At 43.6% G+C, this 16,778-nt stretch overlaps 1 protein-coding gene across 1 annotated transcript in view; it reads left to right on the forward strand.

Annotated features, from left to right (window-relative positions):
• CCDC14 (coiled-coil domain containing 14) overlaps window positions 1-16,778 on the forward strand; it is a 384,504-nt gene that overhangs the window by 288,955 nt on the left and 78,771 nt on the right. The window contains exon 11 of the mRNA XM_069616670.1: window positions 9,331-9,549. Coding sequence (XP_069472771.1) covers window positions 9,331-9,549 — 219 coding nt within the window. The remainder of the gene's footprint in view (window positions 1-9,330; window positions 9,550-16,778) is intronic.

Genomic DNA, 16,778 nt, shown 5'->3' on the forward strand with positions numbered 1-16,778 from the left:
TTCTCTGATTAAAATATGCATACCTGTACTCTATACTCATGCATGTGCGCATGCATGGAGGTGTACGTAGAAATCCGCGACACTTGCACAGTCGTTTGTGAGGTAGGTGCTTTGCAACGATATGCGACTTCCATTCAGTCATCGATAGTAAATTTGAAGTGCGCAATGTTGCTGACGGAGTTAGATTTAGCAATGTTTAATGTGATTGGTAGATGGTTGTGTGACTGCTTAGTTGTGTCCAATGAGGGACTGGATTTGCGACTGATGGGGAAAGGGTAGAAGGACTGGGTAAGAGTTCCGTGCCGCACGTAGACCACTCTTGTCCGCAGGTAGGACGTGTCACATACGGGTTTCTACAGCAAATCCATCATGGAAAGGGGACTGTAGGCATTAGCCAATCATGCGTTCACATTGCTTTTTTGTGTCGGAAGATGGCAGAGGTGGAGAGGGTCAGACTTTTGGTGCTTAAAGATATTTCTGTCCATGGTTTACAGCACTATGCCGAGAGTAGGCATGTGGCACACCATTTCGATGTGAGAGGTGTGGAGTGCTGAGGCTGATGGTGATGTTGCACCAATTCTGCAAGTTTGCAGACAAATGCGTACGATGACCTCTCCTCATGTGGTACTTTTGCACTACGGTGCTTGCCATTTGCAACTGCAAAAGTAATTTTATCCGGTTTACTCCCTAGAGGAAAATGGGACAACAGTTCTCTTTTCTGTCCAGATCAAAGTATTGGGAGGTGTAACATCAATCGCGGCATGCATCCTTTTATGTTACGAGCTGGTATGTGTTTCTGCAGCCACGACAACATTGATCCCAGTAATGCGGATTATTTTGCAGCAGATGGTGTTGCACTGTCTTCTTTGGGAAATGCCATGTTCTTTTGGAATGTTCGGCTTGCTTTAGAGAAGATTCTGTAATGGGTGTAGGAGGAAAGTAAGAACAAAAAATTAAAAAAAACACAAAACAGGTGTATGTAAGGTATCTGCCCAAAATTTTTCTAAAACGGCTCTTTTCAGAGCCCACCTTCAAGGGGAAAAGGGGATTATTACTTAACTGTACAGTCGTCACGCTCTGATCCTGTACTTGTCTGCCGACATGGCGGTAGTTTGCAAGCAGCGCATATTACCAACAGGGATTCTGGGTTGGAGACGCATACAAATGAGAGTGAGAGCAGCTAGGGATTGGTCAATACAGTTCAGTAGGTGTGTTCTGAACGGAGAGATTTAGTGAGACCGTCCTCTCCCTGACAGGAGACCCCTCAGCTATGGCTCTGTGTGCTCGAAAAAACAGATTATCTGGATTTTGGGAGACTCATGGATACATTGGTTGAAGGTGCATGCAGAAAGTTGCTGTCTATCTACAGATCTTGGATTGCCTCATGCGGAAGTGCACTGGCATGGCGTGCGTGGAATGAGATGGCTGGACTTGGTACCTCTGTTACTTTACTGACAAAGCGTCATCCTGATATACTTCTCATTCATTGTGGAGGAAACAGTTTAGGCCACGCCTCTGGAATTTCTTTGAAATTTGCAATGAAGGTAGGACTTGCGCAGATCATGGACATGTTCTCCAATTGCCACATAGTTTTTTCCCGTATTGCACAAAGACAAATATGGCTGCGTTCTTCTGCATTTGGTCCACAAATGGAGAAAGCGAGACGCAATGTGAATAATGCTGTTTGTGCTTTTCTAAGAGATGTTGGCATGTCCTCATTCCACAATGAACACATTTTGTTTGAGCTCTTTCATTTTTCGCCGAGATGGTGTCCATCTCACATATGCTGCCAACCAAATTTTTCTTCACAATGTACAAAATGCATTGCGCCCTTTTTTGGAATCACACTAACCTATTTGCCATTCTGTTTTTCCCAATGTACAGTTTTTGAAGCAGACAGAACACCACCAAAGGCTCTTTTTTCAGAGCCACCACTTACTCGCAGCGTAAAGTCCATTGGTTTTACTCCGCGTGCACCCTCCATTTCTGTGTCCTACGACTGTCCGCAGACTTTTTAAAAAATGCACAGGGGCCTACAACGGTCACTTGCTAGTTCTACTGTTAATCTGAGAAAGGTGGCTCTGAAAAAAGCCATTTTTAATTTTTTTTTGATTATTTTCCACTTTCCTGCTTTTGGGCACACAACACACTAGGAGAGGACTGCAAAGCAGGGTAAGGAAGGGACACCAACCACGGGGATAAGAAGGGGCAGGTGGAGGGAGAAAGCCATAGGGTGATCTTTACTTGGGTAGGAAGCAGTTATTCTGATGCTCCGTAGCCTCAAAAGCACTTCGAAAACTCTTCCCCCCCTGCAGAGTACTGCGTCACATGCACATTATTTTGTCACCTTTGAAAGAAAAGGGTCAATAGCATTTCGAATGGCTTGTGAGGCAGCTGGAGGGAGGCGCTCTCCCACAGGAGTGTCTCTTGTGGTGAGCGGATCGGACACGGAGGATGCTGTGGAGGAACTTAATCTACTACGTTCTTCACATTGCACCACCTTGCCAACGTCTGTACTGTGCAACGAAGTTAGGTGACGCTTACACACCAGGTCTTCCGCGACTCAGCACCAACTGGCACTGGTTACACCTGACCCCGTTCGCACGTGCTTTTGGTACGTTCCCACAAACCTAAAACAACCGCCACACCCACGACTCCCAGCGAGTGCTTGTAGTGCGCAGTTTCTCCATCTCATTCTCTTCTTCCTCCTCTTCCTCGATCTCTACATCCTCACCCGTATATCCCTCTGTAGGCCCTTGGGGAGGTGGTGGTGGTGGAGGGTTTGGGGGTGTTGCTGAGGCTAATGAAGCAACAGTAGCCATGGATGCCATAACAATTAGTTTTCCTATTGGTCACTACAGCAGTAAAGGCAGTACAACTCCATCTGCTATAGCCAGAAGCACAATGAAGATGCGCTCGGGGGTGTGGCCCTTTACAGGGGTGGAGGGATGCGCCTAACCATATTAATCACTGAAAAGCGTTCCAAAAATGTTACACACCATGTCCACAGGTAGGCTATTGTCTGCGATGTATAATGATATTTTTATACTGTACAATAATTTGCCTTGTGTGTATGTTCTTTTGTACTGTTGCGGAAGTGCACAAACTGCGCAAATTAGTCCTAAAGCTCAGCGTGGGTGCGGTCACATGATGATGTCCTGAACACATCCGCGACAGAAATGGGTGTCCGCTGGACAGCAAATGCAGACTAACAAAAGTGCGCATGCGCGCAAGTGTCCTACGGACAGTGTTCGGGTTCTCAAACTAATTCAAAGTGCGACACAAGTGAAACGGACAGTTGGGGACAGGCGCGATGTTCGCTGTACTTAAGGTTGTACTGCGCATGTGCGTACCGTACAAGAGATGCTCACTATACGGACAGGACCAGTGTCCTTAGGACAACTCCATTTTGTTTGACTACGAGCATGCCGGCCACCGCCCCTGTTCTACGAACGGTACCATCTTGGCTGCGGACGATACTGACCGGTAGTGTCCTTAACAAGCTCCCATTTTGCTCATTTACACACATCCCGTACACCTAGTGTGTTCTACGACCATGTTTTGTCGTTTGTAAGTGGTACGGTGACTTATAATGTCCTTAGGACGCCGCTTTGTTTTTTTGCGTACAACTTGCACAGATGCGGCCAAACATCAATTCCATCTTAGTTGACATTAGTACGGGTAGGTGTACTGCCATTGCAACATCCACATTCCATTCCTTACACGAACATTTTAAATCTTTTTTTAAAACAAATGTATTACTCAAACTCTTTAACTACAACTACTATACAAAAACATTCCAAACACACACACACTTCATTCCAAAGAAATACCGGGGGAAGCGGATACTGACACAAATATAGGGGAATTAGGATTCAACACGGGCTGGTTATGAGGGGAAAATTTGTGAGGGGAAGAAGGTATGGATGTTTCGTCAAAACGTTTATTTTCTTATTGAAGGTTTGGGGATGGTTCACTAGGGAATGGAGAAGGGGGACAGGTACAGGTGGGACAGTGGTAACGTACTTTTCCTCTCACACAGTCCTCCACAAATTACCTTAAACTTTTTAAATTCTCATTCAATGTCTCCATTTTCAGTTCAATCCTTTTCAGCCTTCTTTTTCTGTGTCGTTTGTTGCCCTTTCTTCTTTTCTTTCCTGGTCTGGAAGAAATAACTATCTATTAAATGCCCATAAAATACTGGTCATTACTTTGCATAAGCAGAGTGCTGTGTACCATTGTTATCGCTATCTTCGACATTTCCCCATGCGGAAAGTACTCTTCCAAACACTCCAAAGTACTCGTCATTTCTGTGTCGAAACAGCAAGGCATTATTATTTGTGCACCACATGCCAAAAAAACTACACTCACATATAAAAAAATTACCGTCACTTACTATTTTGATGTTATTTCCCTTCGTCCTACTGCGTACGTCCACTGTCGGTCTAGGCTGCAGAGTTTCTGTGAAGTAATTACGATGGAGGCATCCTTTTTTTTTATGGTACCATCCATTTCATTCTACATGGTTATTAAATGTGTTGTTTCCATATCACACATTTAGGTTTCTTTATTAATACTTGTTTGTGTCCTTTTTGTACGTTGAACATTTTTTGTGTAAGAGAATAGTACATTTTTTCAGATACCCCCTGCCTCTTTGGGTACTGTTGACCTCGTCCGCTCCTGTCCGCAAACAGGAGCTCGCTCCGTCCCTCCCCAATATCAATAGGGAGGGGGTTCTGTATGTTACATGTATATCAAGTACGTCCGTTCTACTACATCTCCCAAAATCACATGATGACAGTGTATATTCAGCACATCAACTTCAAGTTCCCCTTCCAAAAACCTGTACAATTCACTACCAAAAAAACTTTTTTGGGGACGTTATGGTTAAGTTGCCCTCCTAAAAACCTGTGCACTTCACTAAAAAAAACTTTTCCACCTCCCCATTATAGTTCAAATTAAAACCGAAAACCCCCTGAAAATCGCCAGTTATGGTAAACTAAGCCACCATACCTGCCATCACCACTGTGCACTGCTAACACTAACACTAACACCCTGAACATGAAAAATGGCATCACAAATGTAATTGATGACATCACTGACATCACATGTTTAGCTCCTTTGTTTTCGTTCACTGCCATGCATATAAGTCCATTCAGTAAAAAAAGCTCTGTTAAAGGGATGTTACACTTCACATTGAAACCAAAAAAACACTGCACATTCCCCAATTATGGTAAGCTAAGCAACGATAACTCGCATAACTCGTCCCCATGCCCACAAGGATGAAGGAATTAGAATTTAGGAATATGAATACTCTAGTCACTACGGTGAGTACCTTTTTATTTACTGATAAATGTTTCCTTCTAACACACATTTGTGTGGATTACCACATCTATTGATTTCCTAGAAGAATCTTGGATTTGTGAGGCTAAGTGACCCTCTACCATCTAGGGATGTCCACTAACAGTCAAAGGTCACTTTTACAGGGTGTCCTAATTGAGGAACATCACCACCATCTAGTTATGCACTTCTGTGCTCATCCACCTCTCCTGAACTCCTCCATTGTGTGTAAACCCAGTCCTTTAATACTTTGAGACACTTTTAAATTCCAAATGGTGAGTCATTGATGGTTAATTACATTCTGCAAGTCGCAAATACATTTGTATCTCCCTAAATGTGTCTTACATCCAACTTCAACAAATCTTTAACAGGAAAGATACCTGTTTGAAGCTGTACAGTGGCATGTGATTGTGTACACAGTGTTTTCTTGGGAAACCTATTCTCCTTAATGTGTACCAATGTACAATTAGAAATACCCTGACTTGTAATTTGTTTCAAGGAGACCTGTTAATGAACCCTTCAGGGCCTGTGCCAGTGCATGGCAGTCATTACATCCTTGCTGGCGATAGTGTTTCATTATTTCTCACTTTACCTTGGTTGGTTTGTTGATATAGTGGGTCTCTATCACTTTGATATTTCCTTCTCCTGTGTCATTTGTTTAAAATTAGCTTTTCCCTAAACACTTATCTCAGGAGGACTACAAACATGCAAAATTGCACATTTCATTTAATCTAGAAAGGGGCATAGGCGGCTGATGCATCCCTCCAGAGCCTAGGGGAGAGTTGGATGTCCAGATGTTGCTAAGTACTACACTACGGCGCAGCTCAGCAATTGTTGAATGGATGAACCCGGAATCTGAATGACAATGGCTTCTTATGGAACTAGGATTCGGACGCAGCACCAGTTCAGACGGGACAAGAGTGCCCATTTATTGTCCATTTGTCTGATCACTGGCTGAATAGTCTCAGATTTGGGAGAAGGCTGTCAGCCAGTATGGTTTTAAGTCCTTCACCTTTCCGGTCTCTCCACTCTTTCTTAATCCAGACTGCATATCAGGGCTGAATTTCTACAGAGCCAACACAGGGTGCTGTACAACTCAGAATTTGGCTGTGCTACAAGACCGCTCACAAAGTTTGAAAAGTTAGCAGTCTGCCCCAATACTCGGAGGCCTTTAAAGCCCGGATTTACAAACTCTTGAATGCTGGCCTTCTCCCCAGAGTCGGACAGACAGAAATAGAGAAATTATATTCGATCATTGGTGCCTGAAAATGGATGGAGCAAGGGGTTGTCGATTTATAAGTATGTTACTATTGTACAGCTTGCAGCAGTTCAATACAAAGTTTAACACTGCTGTAACTGTACACTTGTTGCGTAACATGCTATAGACAAATGAATGCCTGAAACCTGCTGGACAGAAAGGAATTTGGTCTTATCCTCTTGGGGTGTCCATAATTATGAGTTTTGGCTAGAAATCGGGTCCATGGCGGCTGAAACCTTAGGAGTTCCGATTCCAAACTACCTTTTGTTACTGCTGTTGGGTGGGTGTAATTGACAAAACGGGATTAGGCTACTACAGCTGCTCAATATTTTGTTACTTTCAGCAAGATGGTGTATACCTGGATAATGGGGCAAGAGACATCCTCCTGATATAGATATGTGGTTAATGAAGAGCTGGCAAATCGTGGCAATGGAAAAGCTCTCCAGAGTAATGGTGGTATGTGGCCCATTTTTGCATTTCGCATCAGCGGACAGTATGTGGCTGTGTTGCCTACTATGACTTTTTGCCTTACACTTTACCGACTAAGGTCAGAGATGAGATTTCTCGATAGGGAGTTGGAGGTTTTGGGCTAGGCTATTCATAATTTGAGGGCCATCCGGGGTTGACTTGGTTATAGGTTGATTGTAATGGAAGAGTGTGTAGGAGGGGTGAGGGTTACACATTTGGGATTGTATTTCAGTTCTGTTTCACACTACTTAAACAAATATGACTTAATATGCACCTATAAAAGTTATACTGTTAAGATATTGTTTGTCAATGCAAGTCCTAAATAAACATGATTTTGGGGGGAAATTATCTTTGAAAAATGTTGTCCTCCAGCATTCCTTTCCCTTAGTTTCTTCAGGTGTTGCATCTCATGCAATGTATCCAGCTGGTTCAGCCTAAAATCTTCTTTGTTGTGCCTTATATAGAGTGCGGAAACCATCTTCTAAAGGTGTTGTCCCTACCTCAGCTCTCGTTGGAGAATCGATCTGATTTGTATCTTATTATAGCAACGTCTCTCCTAGAAAACACCATGTGCACCTCATAGGATGAGGGTCTTTTGTGGTTTGGCAAAGGTTCCACTGCACTTAGTCATGATGTAATTTGGACCTATACTAGAATTAAATACTAGTTTCTATAAATCTACTTTCTAATAGCCTAATAATTTTATAAATTGTCTGATGAATCATGTCTCTTTCTAGGGAAATTACTAATTAAATTACTCTGGACTCTAATTCTAAAAATTCCAGTGTTAGAAAATGTTATGCTTTTATGGCAGCAATCATGGTAGAATTTGATATATATTTTTAGATTCAGCTAATCGTCTGTCAGGTCAATATGTATAATTCCTTTCTACGGCCCTTGGATATTGAGGTCTCAGATTTGTGAATCCCAATATCAAAATTTAAAGAACTCATACTGTTTCACATGGGGAGGTACTGAATTTCTGTTTTCCTGAAGTGACATTGTATCTGTGGTTCTTTTGAAGCTTGGCTCCTTATCTATCCATCACATTAAATGTAGGCTTGGGTGGGGGGCGAGAATGGGGAGTCTCACCAAAATGTACTTCTGCAGCTGGTCTGTTCTTGGTCCTCTCGGCTGTGAAAACAGAACACATCCGCTAGGGTCACCATATTCAAACATACCCTCTCTTCAAAGGCACTTGATATATGGCTAGCATTAGCCTGGCAACCTATGGGGCAGGTCTGGTTTAGGATTAACAGTAGGACCATTAGAAAGGGTGACTTTAGTTGGTCAAAATGAAAGATGGATTGGTGCTCCGCTCTCAACCAGACTGAGCAATGTTTACATAAGCACACGTTTCTCAAAGATAAAGCATTCTTTTCCCTGTCGAGCACAATTCATAAAATCATTATACTTCTAGTCTAGTTGTAAAGAGGAACAAAAACATACATGAGGTAAAACAGCCCTGCTTTCATATGGAATACAAAAAGTAAAACCATACAACCATTTTACTTGAAGTTACGAATTCAACATTAACTGGAGGCACAACACATTTAGAAGTGTGTGATTGCCCAATAGCTTATCTAATTTGTTTAATAGTTTAACTTTTATTTAGCTTGTAAACATTTCAGTTCCTGTCCCCATTGCTGTGAATTTCATGCTGTCAATAGAGCAGTAAACATTTCGCTAAGGATCTATTTCCTTGTTTTGTCTTAACACAATCATACATCATGCCTTTTTAAGATGCATTTTCTGAAAAGTTAAATTTCCAATAATCTGAATACTTCACACACAAATTTACACCATACCCTGCCCCAATTCCATTTTTGGGGTAGGCAGCTCATGAGAATGGGCTCCTTTTGTACACCCCACTTATATCAAATGTTGACATGTGCATTACTTTGCATGCATAATAACCCCACATCTTTGACTGTGCTTTAGCTATTTTGCATAGCAAAAATGATATTCTTACTATAAAATGGCTGAAACATTCTTTTGCTGTTTTATTTATAAAATAAAGGAATTAGTGAAACATCAAATGTATGTTGATTGCTGCCTTACAGAATGTATATAATTGTTATTTGCATGCTGTTAATTGCACAGCATAGACATCGGCCTGACACATTTCCTTTTTTGTTTGGGGTCTTCGACTATCCAGTTTCATGAAGATTGTGGCAATACATTTTTTTCTGGTATTAAACTCTTCATCCATGTAAAGATGCTTGTTTTAATTTTGATAACATATTTCTTTTTTGTTATGCCAGTGATTTCTCTTCAGTCAATGAATATAACGCTGCAAAACCAATTGAGCCAGTCCCAGAAAAGCCTAGAATTGCTGCAGGGAAAAAATGAGGAACTCCTTAAAGTTATTAATGACCAAAAAGAAGAAAACAAAATGATCAGCGAGACTATTCATGAGCGAGAGCAAGAACTGCTCCAAAGCAAACAGCAGGCTGAGATTGAGACTGCAAAGGTTAAAATAGGTGAGTGTAATAGCTGCGTATGATTAATTGATTTTGGTAGGAAGTGTCTCTCAAAATTAAGTCTGTTATGTTAGTCTGGATCGTGCTGGGTTAACTATGCAGAGAGAACAGGTGTGTGAACTCCACTCTAAAAGGTCCTAGATTCAGGAGAGAAATCCCCCAAAGATTACCTAATGAACTCCAGATGTTTATGGAAGGTGTTCAACAAGGTTGGAGTCTGGTATTCTGGTTGTTAGTTTGTGAACTTGCTGGGCCCCGCAACATAGCAACTTGTGCTGTTGTCGCCAAGTGGCCTGCTTCTGAGAAAAGTAGGAGTAAGCCATGAGGGTAAGAGTGAGGGGTAGAGGAGTTGTCTACTGATGACCTTGGCGTGCAGGGGTTGCTGGCACTGGCGGAGTAATTGCAGAAGGAGCCACAGAAGGCGTTTTGTCTAGTGTGTCTGCTGGATGGGCATAGGACCAACCTTGCAAACGGTCAGAAAGCAAGGTGCCACCACTGAAATAGGAGGTGGTGCTGAGGACGCCTTTATTGCCATGACCATGACACAGGTGGAGGGGGTGAAAGATGGAGTGGTTCTGTATTTTCTTCAGTGGCATTCATCCCCCTCCAGCTGGCCTACACCTTTGTCATTACAAACTGTTATGGTAATGAGGAGTCCTCGGTAGCAGCTACTATTTCAGTGATGGCATCTGTTCTACAGACTCCTTCCATGGAGCTGCAATTCCTCCACAAGTGTCAGCAGCTTCACAAGCTTACCAGTCGACAAACAATCCACCGCCTCTCTCACTCTCCTGACGTTCTCTTACTTTTCGCAGAAGCAGGCCTTTTTGGAGACAGCAGCGCCAATCGCTATGGTTTGGGTCCCCAGTAAGGTAGATAAAGACTAAGAACCAGACGACAAGACTCCACCCTTGTTGAACACTTTGCATACAACGCCTGGAGTTCATTGCAGAGTCTCTGGGGGATTCCTCTCCTGAATCTATTTCCTTTTGAGGTGTTGGCGCCTGCAGTCCAAAAATATATGGCTTCCTATCAATCCATGCATCCACTGTGTTATCTACTGCCTTGTCAATGACAACCGTTTTCTTCTCTCAAGCCTTGATAAAGAGAAAACATTTTTGGGTACCATGGGCAGGCATGTTGATCAGAACTCCTACATCCATCTCATCCAAAGGAATGCTGATGCTAATCTGGAGGGATATAATCGCTGCCTTTGACATACATTCTTCCTCTTAGATTAATAGGAACATTTTCAAAGTGGTCTGTGTGGTGAAGTGCCATAGTTAAGGCTGGGGTTGGTACTGGTGTGATACGGGGGTGGTGGGGCAGAGGACCACCACCACCACCACCCACTCCATGATTTAAGCCTTGGAGGATGGATCCCCCTGGCTTCATTGGTGTAGCAAACTTCTTCATGGGGTGGTAAATGTTGGGTTGAGCCAGACTCTGCAGTGCTTACCCCTGCGGGTATCCAAAAGCCCTATGCCACCCTGAATGCTACGTTCAGGAAAAGGTGTACATTTGCAAGCAATGCTTGTAACATTACCCATGGACTCAACTGGCTTTCTTTTGCAAGACAGTCAAATCTCAGAACACAAGACTACTGAGAGATATACTAGCAGCGCCACAACCCCCTTAAACAGCCACAGGAATGAAAGCCGCTCCACAGCACGACAGGGATGCATCCTCTTCGAGAACTGGAGAGGAGCCTTGGGGCAGCTAACCTATTTTGGCCCATGAGGTTCTGTACCTGACATCCAATTGAGAAGCATGTATGGTGGAGGTGGTACACCAATCTAACCGGGTCCAGGTGGGGAGGCAGACACTTTGACCAACAGATGGAAAATGATAACTTCCTGGTGTCCAAAGAGCTGTAGAAACTCTGAGCCCTAGTCACTAGGGACACAGGAGTACAAACCGGGGCATCTGGCAGGGGAATCCAAGGAATTCCACACCAGATCCTGATGACACCCATCAGCTGCCTAGAAATTCCCAACCTCAGCCAATAAAGAAGTGTGGAACACTAAATCCCAAGGACTTTTTCTGCTGAGGAGTTGTCAGATACAAGCAGCAGGAGGGGTGTGCAGGCTTGAACATGAACTGCCTGAATCATTTTGTGAACTTGTACTTTGTTTCGTGTCCTCTGTTGGGCCCCCTCAGTCATTACACTTGTCCAATGCTAGAAAAGAGCTGACCGACATGCTTGAGTATGCACTCTATCATGCTGACATGCTTCTTGAGGCTTTGTTGGGTATTCAAAACCTGCCTTGAAATGATGCAGTCCCTTCTGATGACCTTTAATGAGCGTCAAAGCAAACATACAGAATGCAAAGTCTCTGGTCTACATAACAAATCAACTAGCCAAACCTTCACCCTACTACGCATCTGAGACGTTAGACTGATTTCAAACCATGGGAGGCTTAAGATTTTTCAGATTGACATAGCGGAAAGGACTGTGCTTCCAGCAAATCAAACAGAAGACAGTCGTCTTTCTTTGGGTGAGGGGCTTTAGATCCCAAGGTTTGATGCAACAATTGTGACTCACTCAATCCCTGTGAGTGGATTGCTCTTTAACTTTGGATGTGGAAATACTTAACTCAAGACACTAGACCCCAGGGTGTGCCTGTAATGGCTAAAGAGAGTTGGCTTCCGCTGCTCCCACTACCCACTTGCTAACAGGAGTTTTAACAGTCTCTCCCTGAAGAGGTGTTCAAACGTCTCTAGTCAGAGGCCATTGAGAAGTTTGTCCCTTTAGGGGAGAAGTTCAAAGGACTTCTTATGAGGTTCTTGACAGTGGAGAAGAGGAAAAAAATGGGTCACCAGACAATTGTTGACCTTTACCTCTTCAACTTCTCCCTCCCAATGAGAGGTTTTCAATGATCACTCAAGTTCACATGCAAATGTCCCCACTAAGGAGTTACTTGCTTTGTTCCATGGATTTCAAGGATGTCTACCTCCACACAGGCAACATTTTTAATTTGGGGTTTTGCGAAATTCAGCATCAATCAAATGTCCTGAACTCCGAATGGCATTCTTTTACTACGGCACATGCACCCTGAGTTTTTACTAAGGCAGTGAATGTGACGAGCTTTCTCAGTTTGAGGTGATATCATTGCATGACTGGCTCATCTGGGCTACCTCCCCAGGTGGTTTACTCGGCTTCCTTCTGCTCTTACAGGATCTTTTCTCTCTTGGCCTGCCATTGAGATTAATTGATCTGAGACATTAACTTATTACCTTTGTTTCATTGAATACATCAGAGATTTAGCTTTGCAGAGGCTTCCCCCGTCCCCGACCCCCCAACCAACAGGTGAGGGTTCTTGCTCGCAAACCACTGACCCACCTGAGAGGATATTATAACCGATGTCCTCTGGTATTTTGCCAATTACCTTAAACCAAATTTATCCAGATTTTATGGACCACTTCCATCAACCCCATTTGTTAATTACTGACCATCTCGGAGCCACACCCACTGTCGCGTTTAGGATGACAAAATCTTGTTCCTCTTTCTCTTTTCTACATCAGATAGTCACCACGGATTCCTCTGGGTATGGCAAGGGGGCAACAATATGCCGTTTAAATGTCAGAAACCTGTGGTCAGTCAAAGATCGCTGCTATCACATTAGTATATTAGAATTCATAGCCGGCCTGAAAGGCTTTTCAACCTTTTTCTGCTATGCCAGTAGCCACACAGTCCTGTTTTATACCAACAGCACAATGTCGGAGCATTACATCAACAAACAAGGAGGCACCAGGTTTCTTCCCCCCTTTTCTGCTTGCCTTGGATCGGTTGGAGTGATCTCTCGAGCACAATCGACTTTGAAGACCACTCGTGTTGCAGGTATTCTGAATTTAAGGGCTGAATTGCTTTGTTCATACAGTCACTTGGCAGAACCTGAATCTACACATTCAACTCAAGATCTTCCCAGCACAGGGTTTCCCCCAGATCAATGAGTTTACGACTGAGTCAATCTTTGCAACAGAGTGCATCTGCACATGTCCAGTTTGTCTCCTGGATGGGCATAGGATCAACCTTGCAAAGTGTCAGAGAAAACAAGCTCAGGAAATCATTCTCGTATGGCAGCAGAGTTGGGCAGCTTAGTCTTGCAAGACCATAAACAGAGCAATGTGTTCACTTTACCATAACAAACCGCAGTCTGACGAACCCACCAGACTTCCATAGGTCATGCTGTCATGACACAATCCAAACTATCCAAGAATCTTCCAGAACCCCTCTCCACTGTACAGTTCATAAAGATGGGTATACGAATGAGTCTTTGACGCAGAGATCCTTTCACATAAATCACCTGAACTGGTCCGTCTAGAAAGCTCCAGCCGAATGATGACCAAAGTCGCCATGCTTCATTTCTACATGTGGCTGTCATTTCCTGTAGTTGCATAGTCAAGTTCACAATTTGAGCCATTCCACATTGCGCGTTTCCAGCAGAGGCCTGATTTAAATACCTTCCAAGTTACAATGGCAAAATATCAATGAATACAAAGGAATTATATGGACTCAAAAAATGATGACATGAGCAATGGAATTACCCATGTATACCGACTAAACAGAGGTTACAAGTCACATATACATGGACATATCTGCAGAATAAGTGTGATGAAAATATACAAACAAAACCAATCTTCTCCTCTTGAACTATACAGTGCATATGCGTTTCCTGATAATACTACTTTTCAGAGTGCTCTCTAAACTTAGTCGTAAGACCCCTTCTCTCTGATTGTGGTATATCTTAATTGACCCAACATGTTTTTGTTCTCTGCCTGCCTTTGCAGGTTGAAACTTTCTTCACTTAGGCTCTCCCATAGAGGTGGGTCCTCTGGCGCCAAAGAAAGGACAAGTCCTCATCCCTCCCTTCATTCTGTGGGTTTAGCTAATTTATTTTTGAGAATTTGATAGTCAGCCATGTGCACCTGTCACTGGAACACAAGAATAGAGCAGATCTGGCTGGTCCTTGGAGAAGGGGATCCTCCTACAGGAAGCCTTTCCAGGAATGCTTATTTTTTTCTCTCGTTTCAATGTTTGTCCACCCATGCTTAACTAGTGTCTGTAGTCTTTTAAAATATCTGATTCAGTCATTCATCAATCCCTACGGTCAAGGGATATTTTGATGGTGCTCTACTACTTTTACCTCATGTTAGGCATACCCAATCAGTGAAGGAGTTTAACTTCTTCTATGTTGTGTTAGCGCACAAGCCATGTAATTCTGTAGCATTCACTATCTTAGGTTAGCGAACAATAGTCCCTCTTGAGGGGCCCTTTACAGATTTCCTGAGGACAAAGTGCTTCTCCAGACCTGTCCTTTCTTCCAAATATTACACCAGAGTTTCATCTTGACCATGAATCTTGTATGTCTGCCTTTTTCTAAGATCTCCTTTCGAGAGCCTCGTTCATAATCTGAAAGTTTGCTGTCCTCTGAAATTTTGTTTTGCATGCATTCTACAACCACCTTTTTGCTTGACAAGAACTAATAATGGGAAGCAGGCTGCAAAGGGCACCACTAGTAGTTGGACTGTTTCGTTGATTTGAGTGCTGCAAATGTCTTAGGTTTAACCCTTGCCTCTGCCAACAAGCATTAATTCCCATCTAGTTCACGTAATGTCACAGATAATTGTCTATCAACATCACAGCAAACCAGCTACATAGGCTTCTCCTTGCGCCTTTTGCAAGCACCTGGTGTTTTTGCACCTTTGAGTGTTCCTCCTGTCAGTTTACAGTTATTGCCAGTCTCCCATAAGTTTGGAGCAAAGGGGATGGGGTCTAGGAGTGAGTAACGCACTATAGTGACCCTTGTACCGTTAGTTCTGCAGCATTGCTCCTTTCATAGATGAGCATGCCATTTGAATGTTCCAGCTAGTCATGCTAGGAATCCTCAGTAACAGTAAAGCAGTTTGTTTACATTTTATAACTGCTGTCTATTTAGTGTTTAATTAGTCATTTTGGGTCATATTGCCCCACAGCCAGTTGAACAGTCTCCATTCTCTCCACCCCAGGACACCTTCAGATTTTTCTGGTTCAGTGTTGGGAGTCCTCAAATAAAAACTCTCAATTTCTTTGACAATTTATTTACTATTTCTGCTTTTTTCCGACTATTCTTCAACTCTTCATGATGCCAGGGACTTCCTCTGCCTGTCAGTGGTTTCATTCCAGCTTCTCAGTGCCTCTGGAGGTGCAGTTTCGGGGTCTGCTCGTTGAGGCCTTAGATCTGTCCATGAAGCTATGGCCAACACCAGGAAGAAAAGCCTTTTCAAGACGTGTTCTCTGCCGTTTAAAGAATGTTTATGTGAATGATCTGAACAATAACTGACTCTATTGCACCCTGACCATGTGATCAGCGACTGTTCAATCTGCCAGTTGTTCTCCAACAAGACCCTTCGAGGCAGTCACCAGGGTTTAGTGACTTGGTGAGACGATGGCGCTGGAGCCTCGAATATGGCCTCTGTCTGTAGACCTGCTTCCCTCAGGCACTGCAGACCGCTGGAGCACACCTTCATCCAAGAGGTCAAGGTCCCACAATGAGTCTTCCAGTGAAAAGAGCTAAAAAGGCTCATATAACCCATGCTTTGGCTGCCACCTAGTCCATGACTGCGTCGGCAATGACTTTTTCCATGAAGACTGCTTTTTCAGCTGCAAAACGCCCCTAAGCGTCGTCTAGTCTTCTGCCAATAAGCTTTTGCCCAAAAAAACATACCAAGTCCTCTGTTCCGTCAACCCTGTTGACGGCCCTGTTGATGCCAATTCCGACTAATCCTTAGTCGACGACGCCATCTACGGTGCCACAAATTCCATCAACATCTGTTACCACTACGACCACCTCGTCCATGACAAAGGTGCATGCCTTAGTGTAAACGTTTCCACGAGGCGTCCCTCTGGCTGTAGATCTTGCCACTAGCAAGGCCTCCTCGTACCTATCCACTCTTAAGTCTGGCCCCATACGTCTCTCCTACTGTTCCTGAACTTACTATACTGTCATGGTGCTTGCCCCCAGACATCAGGAACAGACCAGCTTGCCCCAGGTACTGGCACCTATGGGGACCTTTAAGGCCCCAAAGGATTGCCCAAGGGCTTCCTGGACTCCGTCCTGGCGCCATTGGCGCCAGGCTCATACTGCCGTCTCAAGCAAGGCAGTTTGCAGGGGAAGAAGAATCACGTGCAGACCAGTCTGAGGCATGCTGGAGGGACTACTTTACCTGAACTCATTTGATAGGGTGTG

This window comes from Ambystoma mexicanum, chromosome 9, assembly GCF_040938575.1.
Source record: "Ambystoma mexicanum isolate Mex_15411 chromosome 9, UKY_AmexF1_1, whole genome shotgun sequence".
Taxonomy (NCBI): Eukaryota; Metazoa; Chordata; class Amphibia; order Caudata; family Ambystomatidae; genus Ambystoma; species Ambystoma mexicanum.